At 38.3% G+C, this 16825-nt stretch overlaps 2 protein-coding genes across 3 annotated transcripts in view; one reads left to right on the forward strand and one right to left on the reverse strand.

The window, feature by feature from the left end:
- Nucleotides 1–34: 34 nt before the first annotated feature.
- Nucleotides 35–12538, reverse strand: xrcc1 (X-ray repair complementing defective repair in Chinese hamster cells 1). 2 transcript variants are annotated; one of them, XM_057340466.1, is made up of 18 exons: nt 12420–12534; nt 11386–11482; nt 11144–11236; nt 10091–10198; nt 9814–9972; nt 9490–9567; nt 9293–9416; nt 8872–8966; nt 8399–8543; nt 8048–8285; nt 7319–7435; nt 5144–5222; nt 4865–4958; nt 2985–3033; nt 2546–2673; nt 2388–2478; nt 2157–2232; nt 38–780 (listed from the first exon to the last, which is right to left on the reverse strand). In XM_057340466.1, exons 2-18 carry the CDS (start codon nt 11434–11436, stop codon nt 673–675), a joined length of 1833 nt encoding a protein of 610 aa, XP_057196449.1. In that variant the 5' UTR covers nt 11437–11482; nt 12420–12534; the 3' UTR covers nt 38–672. The 2 variants fall into 2 exon arrangements, with proteins under 2 accessions (XP_057196450.1, XP_057196449.1); XM_057340467.1 differs by lacking the exons at nt 11144–11236; nt 11386–11482 and having other exon boundaries at nt 35–780; nt 12420–12538.
- A 1883-nt stretch (nt 12539–14421) lies between these two features.
- LOC130557692 (uncharacterized) overlaps nt 14422–16825 on the forward strand; it is a 6249-nt gene continuing 3845 nt past the window's right edge. The window contains exons 1-3 of the mRNA XM_057339682.1: nt 14422–15721; nt 16237–16446; nt 16642–16785. Coding sequence (XP_057195665.1) covers nt 15545–15721; nt 16237–16446; nt 16642–16785 — 531 coding nt within the window. The 5' untranslated portion in view covers nt 14422–15544. The remainder of the gene's footprint in view (nt 15722–16236; nt 16447–16641; nt 16786–16825) is intronic.

Here is a 16825-nt window from a genome sequence, read left to right on the forward strand (position 1 = left end):
GGCATATCTTAAAAACTTTATTAAGAGACTATTTCAACCAAGAAAACAAAGAGAATCTACAGAGAATCCAAAACAAACACAATGAGGCCAGAAACATATTAAATACTTTTAGGACATTGAAAAAACACAACAATGAGAATGCGCTTTTCTTCTAAAGATGTCATTCATGAGCAAGGACATTATGAATATTCATCGTAAAGACACGCCTACAGATGTTGAAACAGGTCTGGGGTTTATAGCGACTAATGAGGGCAACCAGTATGAACATAGAGCAGCTATCAATAATTCACTTCGCATATGAATATGAATGAACGTGTTCTGATCCAAGACTGTAAAAATGAATATTTAAAAGGATTCATAACAGCTTATCAAATGCACTTCTGGACGGCTGGTGAAGCGCTCATGAATATTAATCAGCGCGTCTTTAATCTCAGCTGCGGTTTAGTCTGAATCACGTGACGTATGTTGACGTTTGCTGACAGATTATCATAAAGTTCCTGAATGAAACACAAAGAGAGATGTTTAGAAGACCATACAAAAATCACCATCACATTTCATTTTAAGAGCGACTCAGACAGTCTGTTCAACAAAGAAGAAAGCGACGAACAAAGGAGGAGTAAATGATGGGAGGGGCTTGAGACAGCTGGAATCTACAACACATGCTAATCTTTCTTAAGGTACAACAGTGTGGGGCTGATAGGGCAACATCTTCTGTCTGTCGTTGATGGCCAGTATCCAGGACGGCTTCACAAAGCACAGATTTCCATTTTCCGTCAGAGCCTGTTCAAGACACAAGATGAAAAGAAGAAAGATGCATCACCTGATAAGATGTTTACAACAGAAGACAAGAGAGCTTTGCGTTTCAACTGCAGTCGGAACGTCACGCATTTGAGTTATCAGAAGCACATCTACATAAAACTCATTTCACATTAACATTCCTTTAAAAACGATGAACGAAGGTCAATCACAAACTGGAGCGATGAATGAGGGCACTCGATAGTGATGTTTACTAGTGCTCATAAACCACATTCAGACTTCACACTCAGATTCACTTGGTTCTTTAAAAAGCAACACACCAAAGCTAAATATACTGAACCTAAACGACCACGGAGACATTTCTCAAAATATCTTCTTTTGTGTTCCACTGAAGGACAAACTCATATACAGGTTTGCAAACACGTGAGGGTGGAAAAATGATGAACAAGTCAGATTTTCTGTAATGTGTTTAAACACCAGGGGCCGGATTCACAAAACATTCTTCCAAACGGACATATTTTTTTTTTCTTAAATTCTAATTTAAGAAAAAAGTTAGGAATGTTATGAATTCCCGAAGATTGAACTTGGGAAAAAATTAAGAAGAAACCAAATTCTCAAAATAAAAGCTGTCGTAAATATCACCATAAAATGAAGGTAAGATGTTTAATACATGCATTTGGTTGTTTCACATGCTAATATACTCTATATGAAGCGTTTGTTCCGAACCTCATAACTTTTTATTACGTTATCATGTTTTTCTTGTGTTAGTTAGCTGAATTATTTGAGTTATTATGGCTTAAATCAAAACAAACCGAATGCAGTTTGATTGATATTAATTGGAATACACAAAAAAAATTGAAATTGAAATTAAAATGGAGTCATCTCATTTTGGAACCAAACTCTTTATACAGTATATATATATGAATGTGTGGCGCTTAATTGTTACACAGAACAAGTTTATGGTATAGATGAATATATACAGTTACCACACGAGCAGACGAGTGTAATAATTAACAAAGCATGTCATTTATTCTTACGATTTAAGATATAAAAATATTTGAGAACTTCTTAATGGGCGATTCACATTTCGCGTCTAAAACCGCACAGAAAACGTGAGCCGCGCCGCTTTCTCTAGTCAAATGACCCGCGGTGCGCGCGCGGCACTCAGAAAAGTTGAACTATTTCCATCTCGATGCCGCGCCGACCGCGTTTTCAGCATCGCTCCCTATCGTGTGTCAACATTTCAAATATCGAACTTGCGTGCGCAAAAGAAGTGAAATGTGAATCGTCCCTAGAATTGATCTTAAGAGCAATCTTCTATTTTGTATGAAGAAGAGTTTCATGAGCACTCCGTGTGAATGAGCGAAGTGAAAAACAGGGAAAAAAGTTTCACCACTCACATCCTCGAAGGATTCATCCCATCCTTGACTGGTGACGACAAACTGAACCTTCTGGCTCATGTAGTCTTCAACAGCTCTGAAGAATGAAACAGAGCAGAGGATTTCATCGGTCACGCTCCACCTACAACCTCTCGACGCTAACGTGTTTTGAATCTAAAGCGTTTGACGCGGGTGACGGCCAGAACAACCACTCAACACACACAATACTGTCATTAAACGTCCGGCTCTCACCCGTTGAAGGCGATGATGTACCGCTGAAGTTGTCTCTTCTGGTTGTCGGGAAACGTGCCGTACAGATAGAAGAACTTTCCTGTCAGGAAACCTGAAAGACGAAACAAACATTTAGACGAGGAGAGACTCTTCATGCGTCTGTGTGAAAACCGTCTGACCTGGCAGTTCAGGGATGGGTTTATCCTCCTCTTGCTCAGCGTCTGTGTTCTCATCAGTGGAGCCGCCGTACGGATCTTCGTCTTTAACGTCAGCGACGCTTCCTTTCCTCTTCCTCTCCATCTCCACCCTGAAACATCACAACATACAAACAAACGGTCAACCATCAAACATGACATAGACAAACAACTAAACCGGCACTGCATATCTGTGTCTTCAGAGACATCATGCAGCATTTTATTTGCCGATTTTGTGAAAAGATGTGCAGAATACATTTCATTTTATTTGTATATGTCAAACTCAAAAGTCTGTTTGAGCTGTTAGACAACATTACTCATGAGCTTGAACAAACATCATTTCAAGAGAATTCAGGAGGGAGAAGAACAGGCCTTCTGACAACAGACAAACACATGATGATGTCATCATATTAACGTGTGTTACCTGTTCAGCTCATCCTCAGTGTCCATGCCAGAGTCCTCCTCCACCTCCTCTGTTTAACAAAAACAACACAGATCATCAGAGTAATTTGTGCTGCAATGTAAAGACATATTTTTTAATAATCCAGCGAATTATTTTCTTCTGTAAATATACATACTAATATATATATATATATATATATATACGGTATAAACGGTTTCAAAGTGACAACATAAACAAACGTCACTGCGCATGCGCGGGTTCGTGTACTGGCCTTAACTTCCGCTACACGTTCACAAACAATAGAGCACCTGTAGATTATTTCTGACAACAATCAAAAGAAACCGATAAGCGTTACTTGGCTAAATTTGTCAATCCAATATTTTGAAAATAGACTGCAATACCAAGCTCAACCGCTAGATGTCAGTGTACCATACGGTTTCTTTAAATGCGACCGAACTACAGGACCCATTCAACAAATTGTTTATTTAATACAATTATTATACAATAAAATATTACTACATATTAATATTAACAAATTAAATACAATTTAAATGGTTAGATTAGTAGACACAAACACAAACCGGAAGTTGTCCAGGCGTGCGCGTCCGATGAAGCAATTTATATATATTTATATACATACATATACACACAGACTACTTTTTAATTATTTTATTTTATTTATATTAACGCTAACTTAAATTAATAGGTTATTGCAAAACAATTGTGATAAATAAACAATTTGTTACATTTTATTGTATGTTAATTTATTAAATAAACAATCAGTCATGTAACATTGTCACATTTAAGTTTAGCCGAGTAACGGTTCTTCTACTGGCAACCCAAAATAATACTGGCTAGACATACTTTTAACATGCTAGCTAATGTCACGTTATCCGAAATAATCTACAGGGACTCTATTCGATAGTATTCTATATTACGTTTTGGCCACAAAAGTGCGCATGCACAGTAACGTTTTGAAGAGCGTCTGTAGTGTTGTACTTTTTTTGTACGTTCCACATTTTTTTATGCCTTATGGTGCTGCTGTATAATGCCTGAGCCTCACATCAAGCATTTACAAATTCTGTACCCTTGACAATCAAAACTTGTTCAATAATGTAAAGCAGCTCTGCCCATCGACAGCCAGGCAAATATTTTGCATCATCTGTGCACACCATCATATCGTCCGTCACTAATGATAATAATGAAGCGGCGTTGATGCGCAATGAATCTAATTTGCATAAACACATCTTGCAGGAACGAGGTTTGGCCTCAGCAGCTCTTGTGGACTCAATTAACATAGAAATGAGAAACATGCCCAAGTCTCCACTCTTCCACGGATCTCCCAGCCTCTCCAATCATCCCTCGCTCTCTGTTCTATTGTTTTTGAACAAGCTCTTCATTAGACCGGCGTCTCCTCCCTCGTAACGCTGTGACATGAAGCTGGAGTGAAGGGACCTCACGGCAAACAGGTTAACATGGTAATGATGAATGATTTTCACTGAGACCGGGCCTCGGGGTCAAGAGTAGATGGAAATCTTTACTGAGCATGTCACTTACTGAAATGACATTTGTGTGACTTTCTTAATCTTAACCATTAAAAACCCATATCAGTCAACCACCGTATATCACCGAATATGAGAAATATTCGCTAACGAAGTGAAAAAAGCCCTTAAATTTAAGATGATTATTCAGAACTTCAAAGCAACCGTTTATTAACCCCCAAATACTACTGGCTATACATACTTTTAACATGCTAGCGAATTTAACTTTTGCACGTTATCAGCAATAATCTACAGGGACTCTATTCCACATAATTCTATATTACGCTTTGGCCACAAAACATCACACAGTTTGAGAAATGTCCTACTCCTGTAGGTGTTTTAATACAGCAGCGGTGTTACCTGGGGCTTCTGCATCGGTTGAACCTCCGTACTCATCCTCCTCTTTCTTGATTGGCTGCTTTTGTGAGGTCACATGTCTCTTTTCTGGAGTTTTCTATGAGAGGATGAGATGATGCGTTCATGAAATGTATTTCTCATTAACGCCACTCGTGTGCTTTCTGCATGACGCATGTCAGGAAGTCAGTTAATCCGAGGAGGCGGTCACCATGGCAACAGCACAACCTGAGCAAGGTCCTACAGCTCTTTATATTTAATGATAAAGTTTGTCGTGAAATGTACCGCTCGCTCCGTTTCCGCTTCACTCTCCTCTTCTTCTGCATCACTCTCTGAACTGGACTCGGCTCCGTCCATCAGATACCTGAAAAACATCCGGGAGAACTGAGCATGGAGACGCAAGTGAGATTCCAGGAAAAGTAAAGGGGATTGTCGATGCGGCGAGGACAGCGTGTAATAACATGCACTGGTGAATGGTTCAGCCGAAGCGTGCGTGTGCGAGGACAGATCCTCTCTCCTCATCTTCAAAGGAAGTGTCTGCTTTAATTACTCATGGCAGATGTAGCTTTTAAACACAGAATACATCATGTGAGGAGGCACTCCAAGCATCACAATAGAGGCAGACACACGAGGACGCTGCCGCCTGAAACAAAAGAACACTCAACAAACCTTCACTAACACACCGGACCAATGCTACACCTACACAAAAGCACAGGACTCGGCTACATTTTCAGGAATATTATTCAATCAACATTTCAATTATTCATCGTAAATGCCACAAATGCACAAGTCATCTAAATATGAAATATGTATGAAATGAGTCCTGTACAAATATGTGAAATACGGATTTAAACGTGCATAATGTGTTCACGTTTTCACAAAGCAAAAGCTTATTTTGCATGAGAACTCTTTAAATCTTCTTTCAAGTTTAAATGATTTTACAGGACACGCTTATGATGTCGATTAATCATGTAACAGATACATGAAAAGTTCTGAAAGAAAACCAAGCGTGACAATCGCACATGCAGCCGGAGAAAGAGCACAAACCTCTTTGACAATATTTGACACGTAACTCGGCACGAAGCATTTGAAACGAATCCAAATGTCTCTGTCGTGGGCCTGAAGTTACTTACTCGACTGAAGTTAGTGACAGCGAATTTCTGTATATATTATATTGTGTGGTAAATGAAACCGTCTGTTATGATTCTGTATGCAGACAAACATGTTTACACACCAATGATAAATAATCTTGAGTGAGCAGCGGCTATAAAGGTTTTAAATAAATCGATTGAAACAATCATTCATATTAGTGGACACATGTCTGCACGGACACCCTCGACAGACAGACAGATGTTATCAGGATTTAATAAAATATTGGTAACACTTTACAATAAGGTGCTATTTGTTAACAATTACTTTATTTGATTAGCTAACATAAACTAACAACGAACAATACTTCTAAAGCATTTATTAACATTAAAGGGACAGTTCACCCAAAAATGAAAATTCTGTCATCATTCCCTCACCTTTAAGTTGTTCCAAATCTGTTTAAATGTCTTTGTGCTGATGAACACAGAGAAAGACAAATAACCAGACAGATTTTGTCCCCAATTAACTCCCATAGTAGCAACAAATATATTTTTGTGTCCTTTTGAACACAAAAGAAGATATTTTGAAGAATGTAGGACAGCAAACAGTTCTGGGGCACTTTTGACTACCATTGTGTTTTTTCCTACTATGGGAGTCAATGGGGGGCAAAATCTGTTATAAGCATTCTTCCAAATATCTTTCTCTGGGTTCATCAGAAAAAAGAAATGTATACACATTTGGAACAACTCGAAGGCGAGTAAATGATGACAGAATTTTCAGTTTTGGGCGAACTGTCCCTTTAATTCATGTTAATTTCAGCATTTACTAATACATTATTAAAATCAGATCTTGTCACTGTTAACATTAGCTAATGCACAATGAACTAACATTAACAAGGATTAATAAATGCTGAAAAACTATACTGTTCATTGTAAGCTAAAGCATTTACTAATGTTAACTAGGGCTGCTCGATTATGACAAAAATCATGATCACGATTATGTTGGCCAATACTGAGATCCCGATTATTGAGTCCCGATAACTTTTAAAACAACATAGAAAAACGAAAACTTGGCTTTTAAACTGTGAATTCAACTGCAAAATAAATGTAAAGAAATAGCACAGCTGAGCCACTGTAAAGGAAGAGGGTGCGCTGTGGATTTATACCACGAGAAAAGAGAGGATCCTTGCAAAATGGAATGCAGCACAATAATCGTTTTGCCTCGATTATTTTGTTTTTGTAATTGTTGAAGGCCAAAATTGGCGATTACGATTAATTTTCGATTAATTGCACAGCCCTACTGTTAACTAATAGCACTTTATTTGAAAGTGAAATATTTCACAGCACACACGATGAAGGACATGCTTCTTACCGTTTGTGTGCGATCTTGTCTTTTCGTTTGTGACAGTCGAGTACCCACTCTTTCCTGACGATGATTCCTCCGGCTGATTTCACCTGACTGTATTTGGGTGTGTTGGAGAACGCACAGCTGCTCGAGAGAGAAAAGCATTCAGTTCACCTGAACAACAAACACACTTCACATCCCATCTCTAAATCCTGAAATAAACTGATCTGATCACTCACATATCTCACAGAAACATGGCTTTTTTATTGTAATGCAAATCTACTATTTGCTTGAACAAACCTAAAAGAAATGCTCTCATCTACCTGCCATTACACCAGGTGAAAACATGAAATGGGTTTGGTTTAATGTGGTTGTGTTGTTTTTGTGTGTAGCTTCATTGTGTGATCTGCAATATTCATTTCATAAGTTCTATGTTTTTCATTACAGTTTGTCTGTACTTCTAACGTGTAATGTTCTCTAAAGCAGCTTTGCAAGAAGGTAAAAACTGAGAAAAGCACTATAAAAAACAAAGCGCTAGATATAAAACTTAACCCAGTTGAAATAACCAGCATATGCTGGATTAGGTATGTTTTGATGCTGGTTTGACCAGCTACGGACCAGCACAAACCAAACCAAACCAGCATATGCTGTTTTTTCAACAGGGAAGTCATTCGGAGGAAACTCAAATCTATGTTTTATTTCTTCTGAGGTGAAGCTTGATTTGTTTTTGACCCTGGAGTGTTTGAACTTTCTTACATGAGGTGTGTGGAGTCTGAGGTCCAGTCGGGTCGGTATCGAGCTCCCATGGCCAGCGCTTTATCCCTCAGCTCTCCACGGAAAGGGTTCTGAAAGCCGCTCAGAACAAACACCACCCCCTCCATGACACGATTCAAAGCCACCGGTTCTGCAGCTTTACTCTTGGATTTGGCTTTTGCTTCTGGCTTGGATTTAGGGCTCTCTTTCTTCGTTTCTTCTGTCTTCTGGCCTGGAGAAGCTGGAAATGAAATGACACACATTTGAGAATTGCATCGGGTCAATGACCACAGAAACCGATTTACATGAAAACGCTCGAGTCAATGTTTAATATATTAACAGTGTTTCCCTCACGTTTACTGCTGGGACTCAGACTGGTTCTTGCTTTAGATTTGGGTGTCGTCGAGCTGGGTTCAGATGAGCCAGTGGGACGTTTGGACGGGGGACCCGGGGCATCCAGACGCTCTTTACTGAACTCAAACTTTCTCTTTACAGGAGCCTAAGAAAGCCACAGCAGAAGACACACCGAAGCTCATCAGATATCACATGAACTATACTGACATCAGCAGTTTTTTCATTTACATGATGAGAATACAATTCTGGAACGTTATGAAGGCAGGCGATTCAGGATATCTGGCGCACGCTGGTCTGTCAGGTCTTGTTGCGTCGCTAGGCTAGACACACACTTCCCGTCACCAACAGTCACTGATGTCGCTAAGCTATCATAGAAACGAATGAGATCATGTCGCTGGCGGTGTGAAAGGGGCGCAACAGAACAGTGTGATCTGTTCATAGGTACTTGCGGTTGATTTGAGACGGACCGCTACCTGCTGTGATGCGGTGCTGTTGGAACTCTGAGCAGATGGACCTTCAGTCTTCAGAGCGGCCGCTGCGTAACTCAGCTTGACGTTCTGAGGAGACGCTGGTACAGACAAACGCAACGTGTCACACAGAGAAAAGATCATGGAAATTATTCTCAACGTTCCATTTGTATGTGAAATGAGAGTTTATTATAAACGTCTGGATGAGCATTAGGCATGAGCTCAGTGCACTACGCTTACTGTTATTCTTAGACCTTCCAATTTCTAATCGGAAGTAGTAGACCATCCGGGAATTTTTGGAATACTATTTTCAACATACTACGGTGATTTGGGACATACTAATTCTACTTTTGAATACCATGTAGGATGGATGGTGTTTATTGTTGCTAAATGAATATGTGATGTGAGTCGGGTGATTGTGTGGTACCTTTAAGGCCCGTGGAAGGTTTAGAGGAGCTCTCTCGGCTGAAGAACAGACTGCCGGGCTGAATATTGGAGCTGGACGACGGGGACTCGTCTTTGACCCGGAACTGACCCAGTTTGGTTAGTTTCTGTCAAAAGTTTGAGATTCAGTTAGAGGAAGTCAAACCGAAGCAGGTTTAACACAGAGAAACACACGCTTACAGCTGGATATGTGGCCGCTTCTTCACTGCCGTCCGGCGGCGAGTGAAACTTTATAAAGGTGATTCCATAAGCCATTGTCTGCAGATACGAACAAAACAAATCATCATTCAAATACCTCCATTAACAGTCACAGCAACTTTACACGCACATGAAAAAGTGAAGTAAAAGATCTTTTATAATGATTCATCAAAAGTGCTGTAAACGTATAAAACACAATATATTTTCTGAATGTAAATAGTCAAATATACCACCTTCAGATGTGCTGCTGTAATTTGTGTGAGTTTGTGAGGACATGAGGATGAATCCGGAATGACAGCGTTTTACCTTGCTGTACGGCTGAGTGCACACAACTTTCACTCGGTCCCATTTCTCCTGTGCCGTAGCCTTCACCAGCTGGCTTGGGCCGAAGAAGCGCACTCTGTTTGTGTTTGTGCCGTTCCGGCTCTCTGTCGGGGACATGAACGACGACGTGACCAACAGAACCTACAAGAGGCAAAAATAAAGACACATTATTATCAGATCAATGACTCGATACTCAATAAACGGATATAGAAATATAGCAGATCATTTCAAGTATGCATGTTGGTTCTTTTAGTCACACCTCAAAATCTTGATCTTTGACTGACGTGGAATGTCCGACGAGGACCTCAATGAAAGCAGAACCTTCATTGCCAATATCTATACTGTGAATCTGCTCTTCCTTTTCAAACTGGAGACACAAGAGAGACAGAGAACGCTGCAATCAATCTGAAGAAGTGTCGTCGAACATATGAAACGATCTATGTTGAACTGTAGCATTAAAAACTAATTCAAACCAATTTTCCTGTACAAATGTGAAAACTCTTAAAGGTCCAATAAAAGGAACAGTGGATGATTCTTGCTTGTAAAATATCACACAGAAAACAGAGGGTAAAGTCATATACACTAAATCTGTGCACTGTACCGTGTAGCATAAAGCACATTCTGGCAAGTGTAGTAGACTAGGGCATTTCAAGCAAACATATCAAAAAGAGGACAAGAGCACGCACATCAACCTCAGATGGGTGCTCGATTAGATACAAAAGTCGGCACACCAAAGCTCCAAAAAATACAAAACATGATTGATTAGAAGACTATAGCATGGCGTGTGACGTTTCAAGCACACGGGCTCTTCATCAGACAAATCAACAACACTAATGACCCCTCTTTTTCGATAGTAGACCACCAGGTGGTGAACGATCACATGACAAGCAAGGAAAAAAAATGCATACAAGGAAGGAAATAAGGAGTCTTATTCAAACTATACAATTTAAATAAAAAAAATACAAAATACCCGCATACGCACAAAACAATCTACAAATAATGAAACACAAAAAAAAGGAGGAATGTCAAAATCTGCAGCGTGTCTAAAGTGATAATCCAGAAGGCCTCACGCTGTAAAAGCTGTTTATGTATATCACGTCCTCCACGCCGTGGACACTTAACTGACTCTATACCAATATACTGTGGAGTAGAAACTGAATGTCTCTTTCTGCAAAATGTTTGATCTTGATGTCTAATAGGCATACATATCAAACAAACACACACTGTGCTATGCAGAAATAAAGAAAGCGGTGACGGTAGAATGTAGTGAACGTTATTCTGAACATTGCTAGAAGAAATAAAACAGACGTACTTGAAGAATCACTGAAATCTGCTTCTCTCCGGGTTTTACAGCTTTCCACTTTCTGTAAGTGTCAGAGCTCAAGAGGTTGTCCGCCTTGTGAGTCTGTGACAAAACAATTTCTAATATTCATTCAACATCAGCACAACATAAACACTGTCCCCTTATTCTGATTCTCCTCGTGTCTGTACATCATTGAACATTCGTTGTGACTCGGAACATATTCTGACTCGGAACCATAAAAGACGGCTTACATGATCCTCACTGCTGCAGGACACAACATGCTTGAGTTTGATTTCAGGCATGTTCTTCAAATTAAACGCACGTCTGAGGTGTCATCAAACCCGAAGACTGAAAAACAGGTATCATACCATTAGTCACCATTCAAATATCAAATAAGCTTAAAGAACCCAAGACCTGCGTAACACTGACACCTGAAAACAGAGCACTCACATGTTTCACCAGTGAATTCATCTTCACCTTTTAAATCATTTGGGATCAAGTCTACAAAAACGTCAAAGTGGCTTATTTAGGCCGAACCGTTAACTGGTGACTTGTTACAAAACAGTGAAGTATAACATAATTAACTACTAACCTATACTATAGCATTCTGTAGCATTAACTGTACTAATGGATCAACTTTAGTAAGTAGAGTAGTATTTTTATAATAAGCTTTAAAAGCAGTATAGTTTATAAGAATTTCACAACGTTTACTAAAATAATATTTCTTTCATGTAGTGTTCAATGATTTTAGAGCGGAGCATAGCTATACAAATGTATACTTATTATAATACAAAAATATGAATAAATGCATAACTCTTTCACATTAATTGAAATGCTAAGGGGACATCATTCTGAATTTGTATGATATTTACAGTAATGAATCAAACAGGTCCTACAATTACCTTAATATTAAAAAAAAAATCAAAATGACATAATTCTAACCCTACCTAGTGTGCATGGATTTGAAGTATATAATGAGTAAAAGACACAAGTCAACTTTAGTTACAGTCAACCAACATTTTTCTGATCAACAGCAAATCATTCTAAACCGAACACATTCATTTGTTTCTTTATTTATATTTAAATTCATTCACATTGTCACGTGACTTTTATTCGATCATTCGCTCGTGTGTATATTTATTTAAGAAGATATTATAACACCCGACTTCACTTCACCTATGTGTGTTGCGGGCTAACAATGGAGCTCCTCTGTAATGTCATTAAAACACAGAAATCAAGTTGAACCGCTCACAAAATCAAGCGAATAAAAGTGACTGCACTGTACCGAAGTCCAAACCCGCTGCTGTAGTTTTCCGATCACTGTTTTATACGAAAACAACCTTTTAATTCCCGCGATCCACGAGCAAGGATCCAAACTCCCTCTCAATACACAACACATGTCGTCACGTCCGAGCGCTGTCCTATCAGAGCGAGGTCTCGCCGGAAGTCCCTGGCCTGTTTCCGTTAGGGGTAAATAAGAGTTGGCCACAATGCTCAGCTGTGTTGTTGGATGCGTTGCTGCAGGTATTATAGTTGTAAAACATCAAACCATATGATTGTTTTTCTGACAGGATCGACGTTAAATGTTCCGAACAGCGTATCAGCAGCCTTCTCGTGTACGAGTCAGATTTCTTTCTCCGTGGTTAGTTAACACGAACTAACTAGCCTGCCGTGCGCGCTTATAACAGTCATTACGGGTGGCTCGAGCCAGTGCCCTCTCATGTGAAACTTTTTATTTATTTATTAAACCTCTTTCCAAATATACAGAAATACAAATAAAGTACAAACAAATAAACTTCTCAAATCCGAGATTAATACAATAACAAAGACACCACAAACAAAATAAAGCAGAGACCTATAAAATAAAAATAAAATGAACAACAATGTAACATAATTAAATACGAATAAATAAAATAATAAAAATAAAGAATGGGCATTAAATTACAAAAAGTTGAAAAGCTTCAAAAATCGTTTCGTTTTTTTACCAAGTTTCTTATTCTGTGTGTTAACATTTAAAATGGTTTTACAATAAAAACCAAAATCTGTACGGCAGAAAGTAATATTCAAATGCGTTATTTTGGTTTCTAAATGTAAAACTTGGCTAAAATAATAAAAAGGTTAAGAATATAATTTTGTTTGTCAGACAAAGGGTTCTGTAGCCCAAGTAAAATATCACATGGCTCCAAATTTAAGGTGTTAAGGTGGATTTTTTTGGTCATATCCATTTACATCACTTAACTATGGTAAAAATCCTATTTAACAAGGTAGGGCAGAGTAGGAATGTCAGTCACCAGGCTAAAAGAATTGTTGGATTAACATAAAATCGACGTATAGTGCTTAACTCATATATTACACCACCTGATAAAGAAAAAAAACACAATCATTTTAGGAATCTGTCAAAAACTTGTTTAACCGTGTTTAAAATGGTCATTTATTGGCCAAAATATCAAACTGAAATAACTAGTCCTGAATAAAATAAACACCTGAATAAAATAAACACATTGGCCATATATTGAAAATAAGTTGGATATGTCAGTCCATTTATTGTCCACATGGCAGTGCAAAATGGCAAAAATGGCAACAAATAAAACAACCCAGAATATTATGGGCACAAGCACAGGTTAAAAGTTTATTTGACCTTCATCATCACGTGACTTAAATACATTACAAACACTTGAACGCCATCTAGTGTCATTAACAAAATGACAACAAAAGAATGCCTCCAACACCCTTAAAGCTTATTTTTTCTATAAAGGACTGCAAGTGAATAACTGTAATCGGGCATCTCAATGAAAAATAATACAATGCTTCCCTTCTGCCTTTCTTGTAAAACAGATCATTTATGGATGACAACAATAATGATATTTTAACATAGCATAACATTAACATAACAATAGACATTCTGCTGAGACTAAAGAGTTTACACATACTGCTGGTATAACCATATATCAAAAATGATTTTGGTAATCACTGTTAGTTACTGTTAGTTTAGGTCAGATGTGGCACAAATCTTACATGTTTATTCTTTAATATTTTTCTGAATAATGGCAACCACAAAACTCATAAATATAACAAGCCGATCTAAATCTGTAAGATAAATGAACATTAAAAACTAACAAGTCTTTAAAAACACATAAAATAACGCTTAATTTAAAATGTATTCTCCTAATGCAGTCTCACACAGAGGGAACTGAAGGTCATCTGCACAACAACACTATTTTAACACAACACAAATCATTCATGTAGTCCCTTGACTAGATTAAGTTTGATGACTGACTGAACATGAAAAACATGAATTTACTTGACAAGAAACAGGACGCGCTCATTTACAGTAGAGTTCAGATTTAATAAAAGATATTGTCTAAAGAAAACAAAATATCAATATGGATTTGACATGTAATGTAATGACTGCCGTGTTTGTCCAGTGATTTACAGTATTGAGAAAGGAGGAGTGTGTGGGGGAGGGGCGATAAGATCAGTTCTACTCTATTAGACGCCACGCGCTCAGGCTGTAGTATATAAACCCGCGCGCAGAAGCTCGAGCTCATTCACCTGCTGTTGCTCGCGCTCACCGGTGGCATCTGACGCAGTTCGAGAGCTTTTCGCATCGCATCACAACAGTTTTCACACTGAACGAATCGCATCCTAGCAAAGTGAGTACAAAAACACAACACAACACATTTATACAGTTCAATATTCACGAAACAAACATTTTATTTGATCGAAATGCGTGTTTGAGTAAACAAGCGTCGATTCAAGCGTCGTGGAAATACACCCAATGTCTGTGTTTGTAACGACAATTTACGATGTAAATCCATCAAAATAACCCAATAATGTATGATATTAATATGAAGAAATGTTGTGTAGTGATATTTCATCTGTATTTGGACGTTTGTGTTGTGTTGTTGATGGAAAATCAGTAAAATGAATGCGATAATGTCCTGACAGAAAATTACCAGTATATCGTACATCCTTCATTTATTTCTTCGTTTTTTGTTAAAAGTGTACATTTTGCAATAATACCACATATCTTCATACCATGATTGTATAGGTTTCGTTTGTTTATTGCTATAACTGATTTCTCCGTCGTTCTCTTGTGTGTCTGCTGCTAAAATGTGTGTTTTTGTCAAGATGATGTGGAAGAAGAGTTGATTTGATATTGAACTGAATAGAGATTAGAAATAAGCATTGTATAAGAAAAAAAGAATTATGTGCGCTTTATATTTACATTATTGGATTGGAAACACAGGCTTAAGAGCAGTTTTTAAATCTTAAAAATATATTGTTTGTAGTAAAAGCATGGTTCATTTTCATAAGGGATTGTGTTTCTGTTGTATATCTTGTTTATTGTAGTGTAATCATTAGCCCAAAACCTTCTTTATTTAATGGAGACTCTTTTGTCTTTTCCAGATGGCAGCTCAGCTTTTCCTGGTTGCTAAGGGTGATCGTAATGGATGTAAAGAGATCCATGGGTTCAGCAATATGTCTGAAGACGAAGTCAAACAGTTGTTTTCTGCTGACGGCGATGAAAACATCCAGCTCTTCAGCGTTCAGCTGGACGACATCTCGGATGAAAATCCTTTAGTAGTAAGTCAAGAACATTATTACAACAAATCACACGACAGACTTCTGACCGACACAATACAATCATTTATAAATGTCTCATCTAACAGTTCTACTGTATTTATATCATTTCTTGTCCTTATTCCTACAGAAATGTCTTTGAATTCACCTGAACCCTGAGATTTTGGCACTTAAGTTGCACTTGAAAAAGAATCTTAAAATCTAAGACCTGGGGCCGGTTGTATAAACTGCTAAGACTAGTCTTAGAAGTTAGTCATCTCATTTTTTTCTTCAAGACTGGTCATAACTTCTCTAAATCAGTTACATTAAAGACAGACTGGGTTTATAGTAATATGAAAAGTAAGACTGATTAGTCCAAACTAATTGCTAGTCAGTTAAATACGAAACACAAAACTCATGACCACAAAGCATTTACAGAATCCTGTATTTTGTGCACCGTTACAGCCTCACAAGAGTTTGTCTTTGTGCTTCTGGAAAATCATTCTCTCATATTCTGTTTCTGTTTTTACCTTTTACAGTTGGCCTTACGCCTGCTAGAGCAAGACGGATCTTACGGTCCACAATTCATGGAGATGGAGTTGGGCAGCCACTTGTTGAATCGGACCGATGGCAAAGGGGTGGAAATGTATGTGCAGTTACTGGATGACCTCACAGCATCAGTCATGTGCAGAGGAACAGAAACCACACAGACCTCAGGAACAAAAGCACTGAAGGACGTCTTCTATGATGTGAGGAAGAACAAACACAACCAACACACCACAGTCATTTAGAAATGAATTCTGTCTGTCGCCCGCCACCGCACCCAATGTCTAGATCTGACACCAGAATTTATATTTATCTGATTGTAGACTTACAAGAGTTTGTCTTATGTCCTTCTGGAAAATCATTCTCTTATATTCTGTTTTTATTTTGATCTTTTACAGTTGAGCGTTCCCTTATCAAATCAAGGAGCCATCGCGGTGGAGTTGGGCAACATCTTGGACTTGGACGGCAGCCCAACAGAGGAGGTGTCCAGAGATGAGAACGACTGCTCCGACACCGATTCACAGGAGGAGGTTTTCTATGATGTAAGAGAAAATCATTTCACAAATCATAGAAATGAATTCT

The sequence above is a fragment of the Triplophysa rosa genome, linkage group LG8 (assembly GCF_024868665.1).
Source record: "Triplophysa rosa linkage group LG8, Trosa_1v2, whole genome shotgun sequence".
Lineage (NCBI taxonomy): Eukaryota > Metazoa > Chordata > Actinopteri > Cypriniformes > Nemacheilidae > Triplophysa > Triplophysa rosa.

Bases quoted from the DNA above. Each gene is read 5' to 3' on its own strand.
- xrcc1 (XM_057340466.1), bottom strand. From the start codon at position 11,436: ATGCCTGAAATCAAACTCAAGCATGTTGTGTCCTGCAGCAGTGAGGAT. The intron at 8,544-8,871 runs GTAGCGGTCCGT...TGGCTTTCTTAG, and splicing joins ACAGCACCGCATCACAGCAG to GCTCCTGTAAAGAGAAAGTT. The intron at 3,034-4,864 runs GTAACACCGCTG...TTTGTTAAACAG, and splicing joins AACCGATGCAGAAGCCCCAG to AGGAGGTGGAGGAGGACTCT.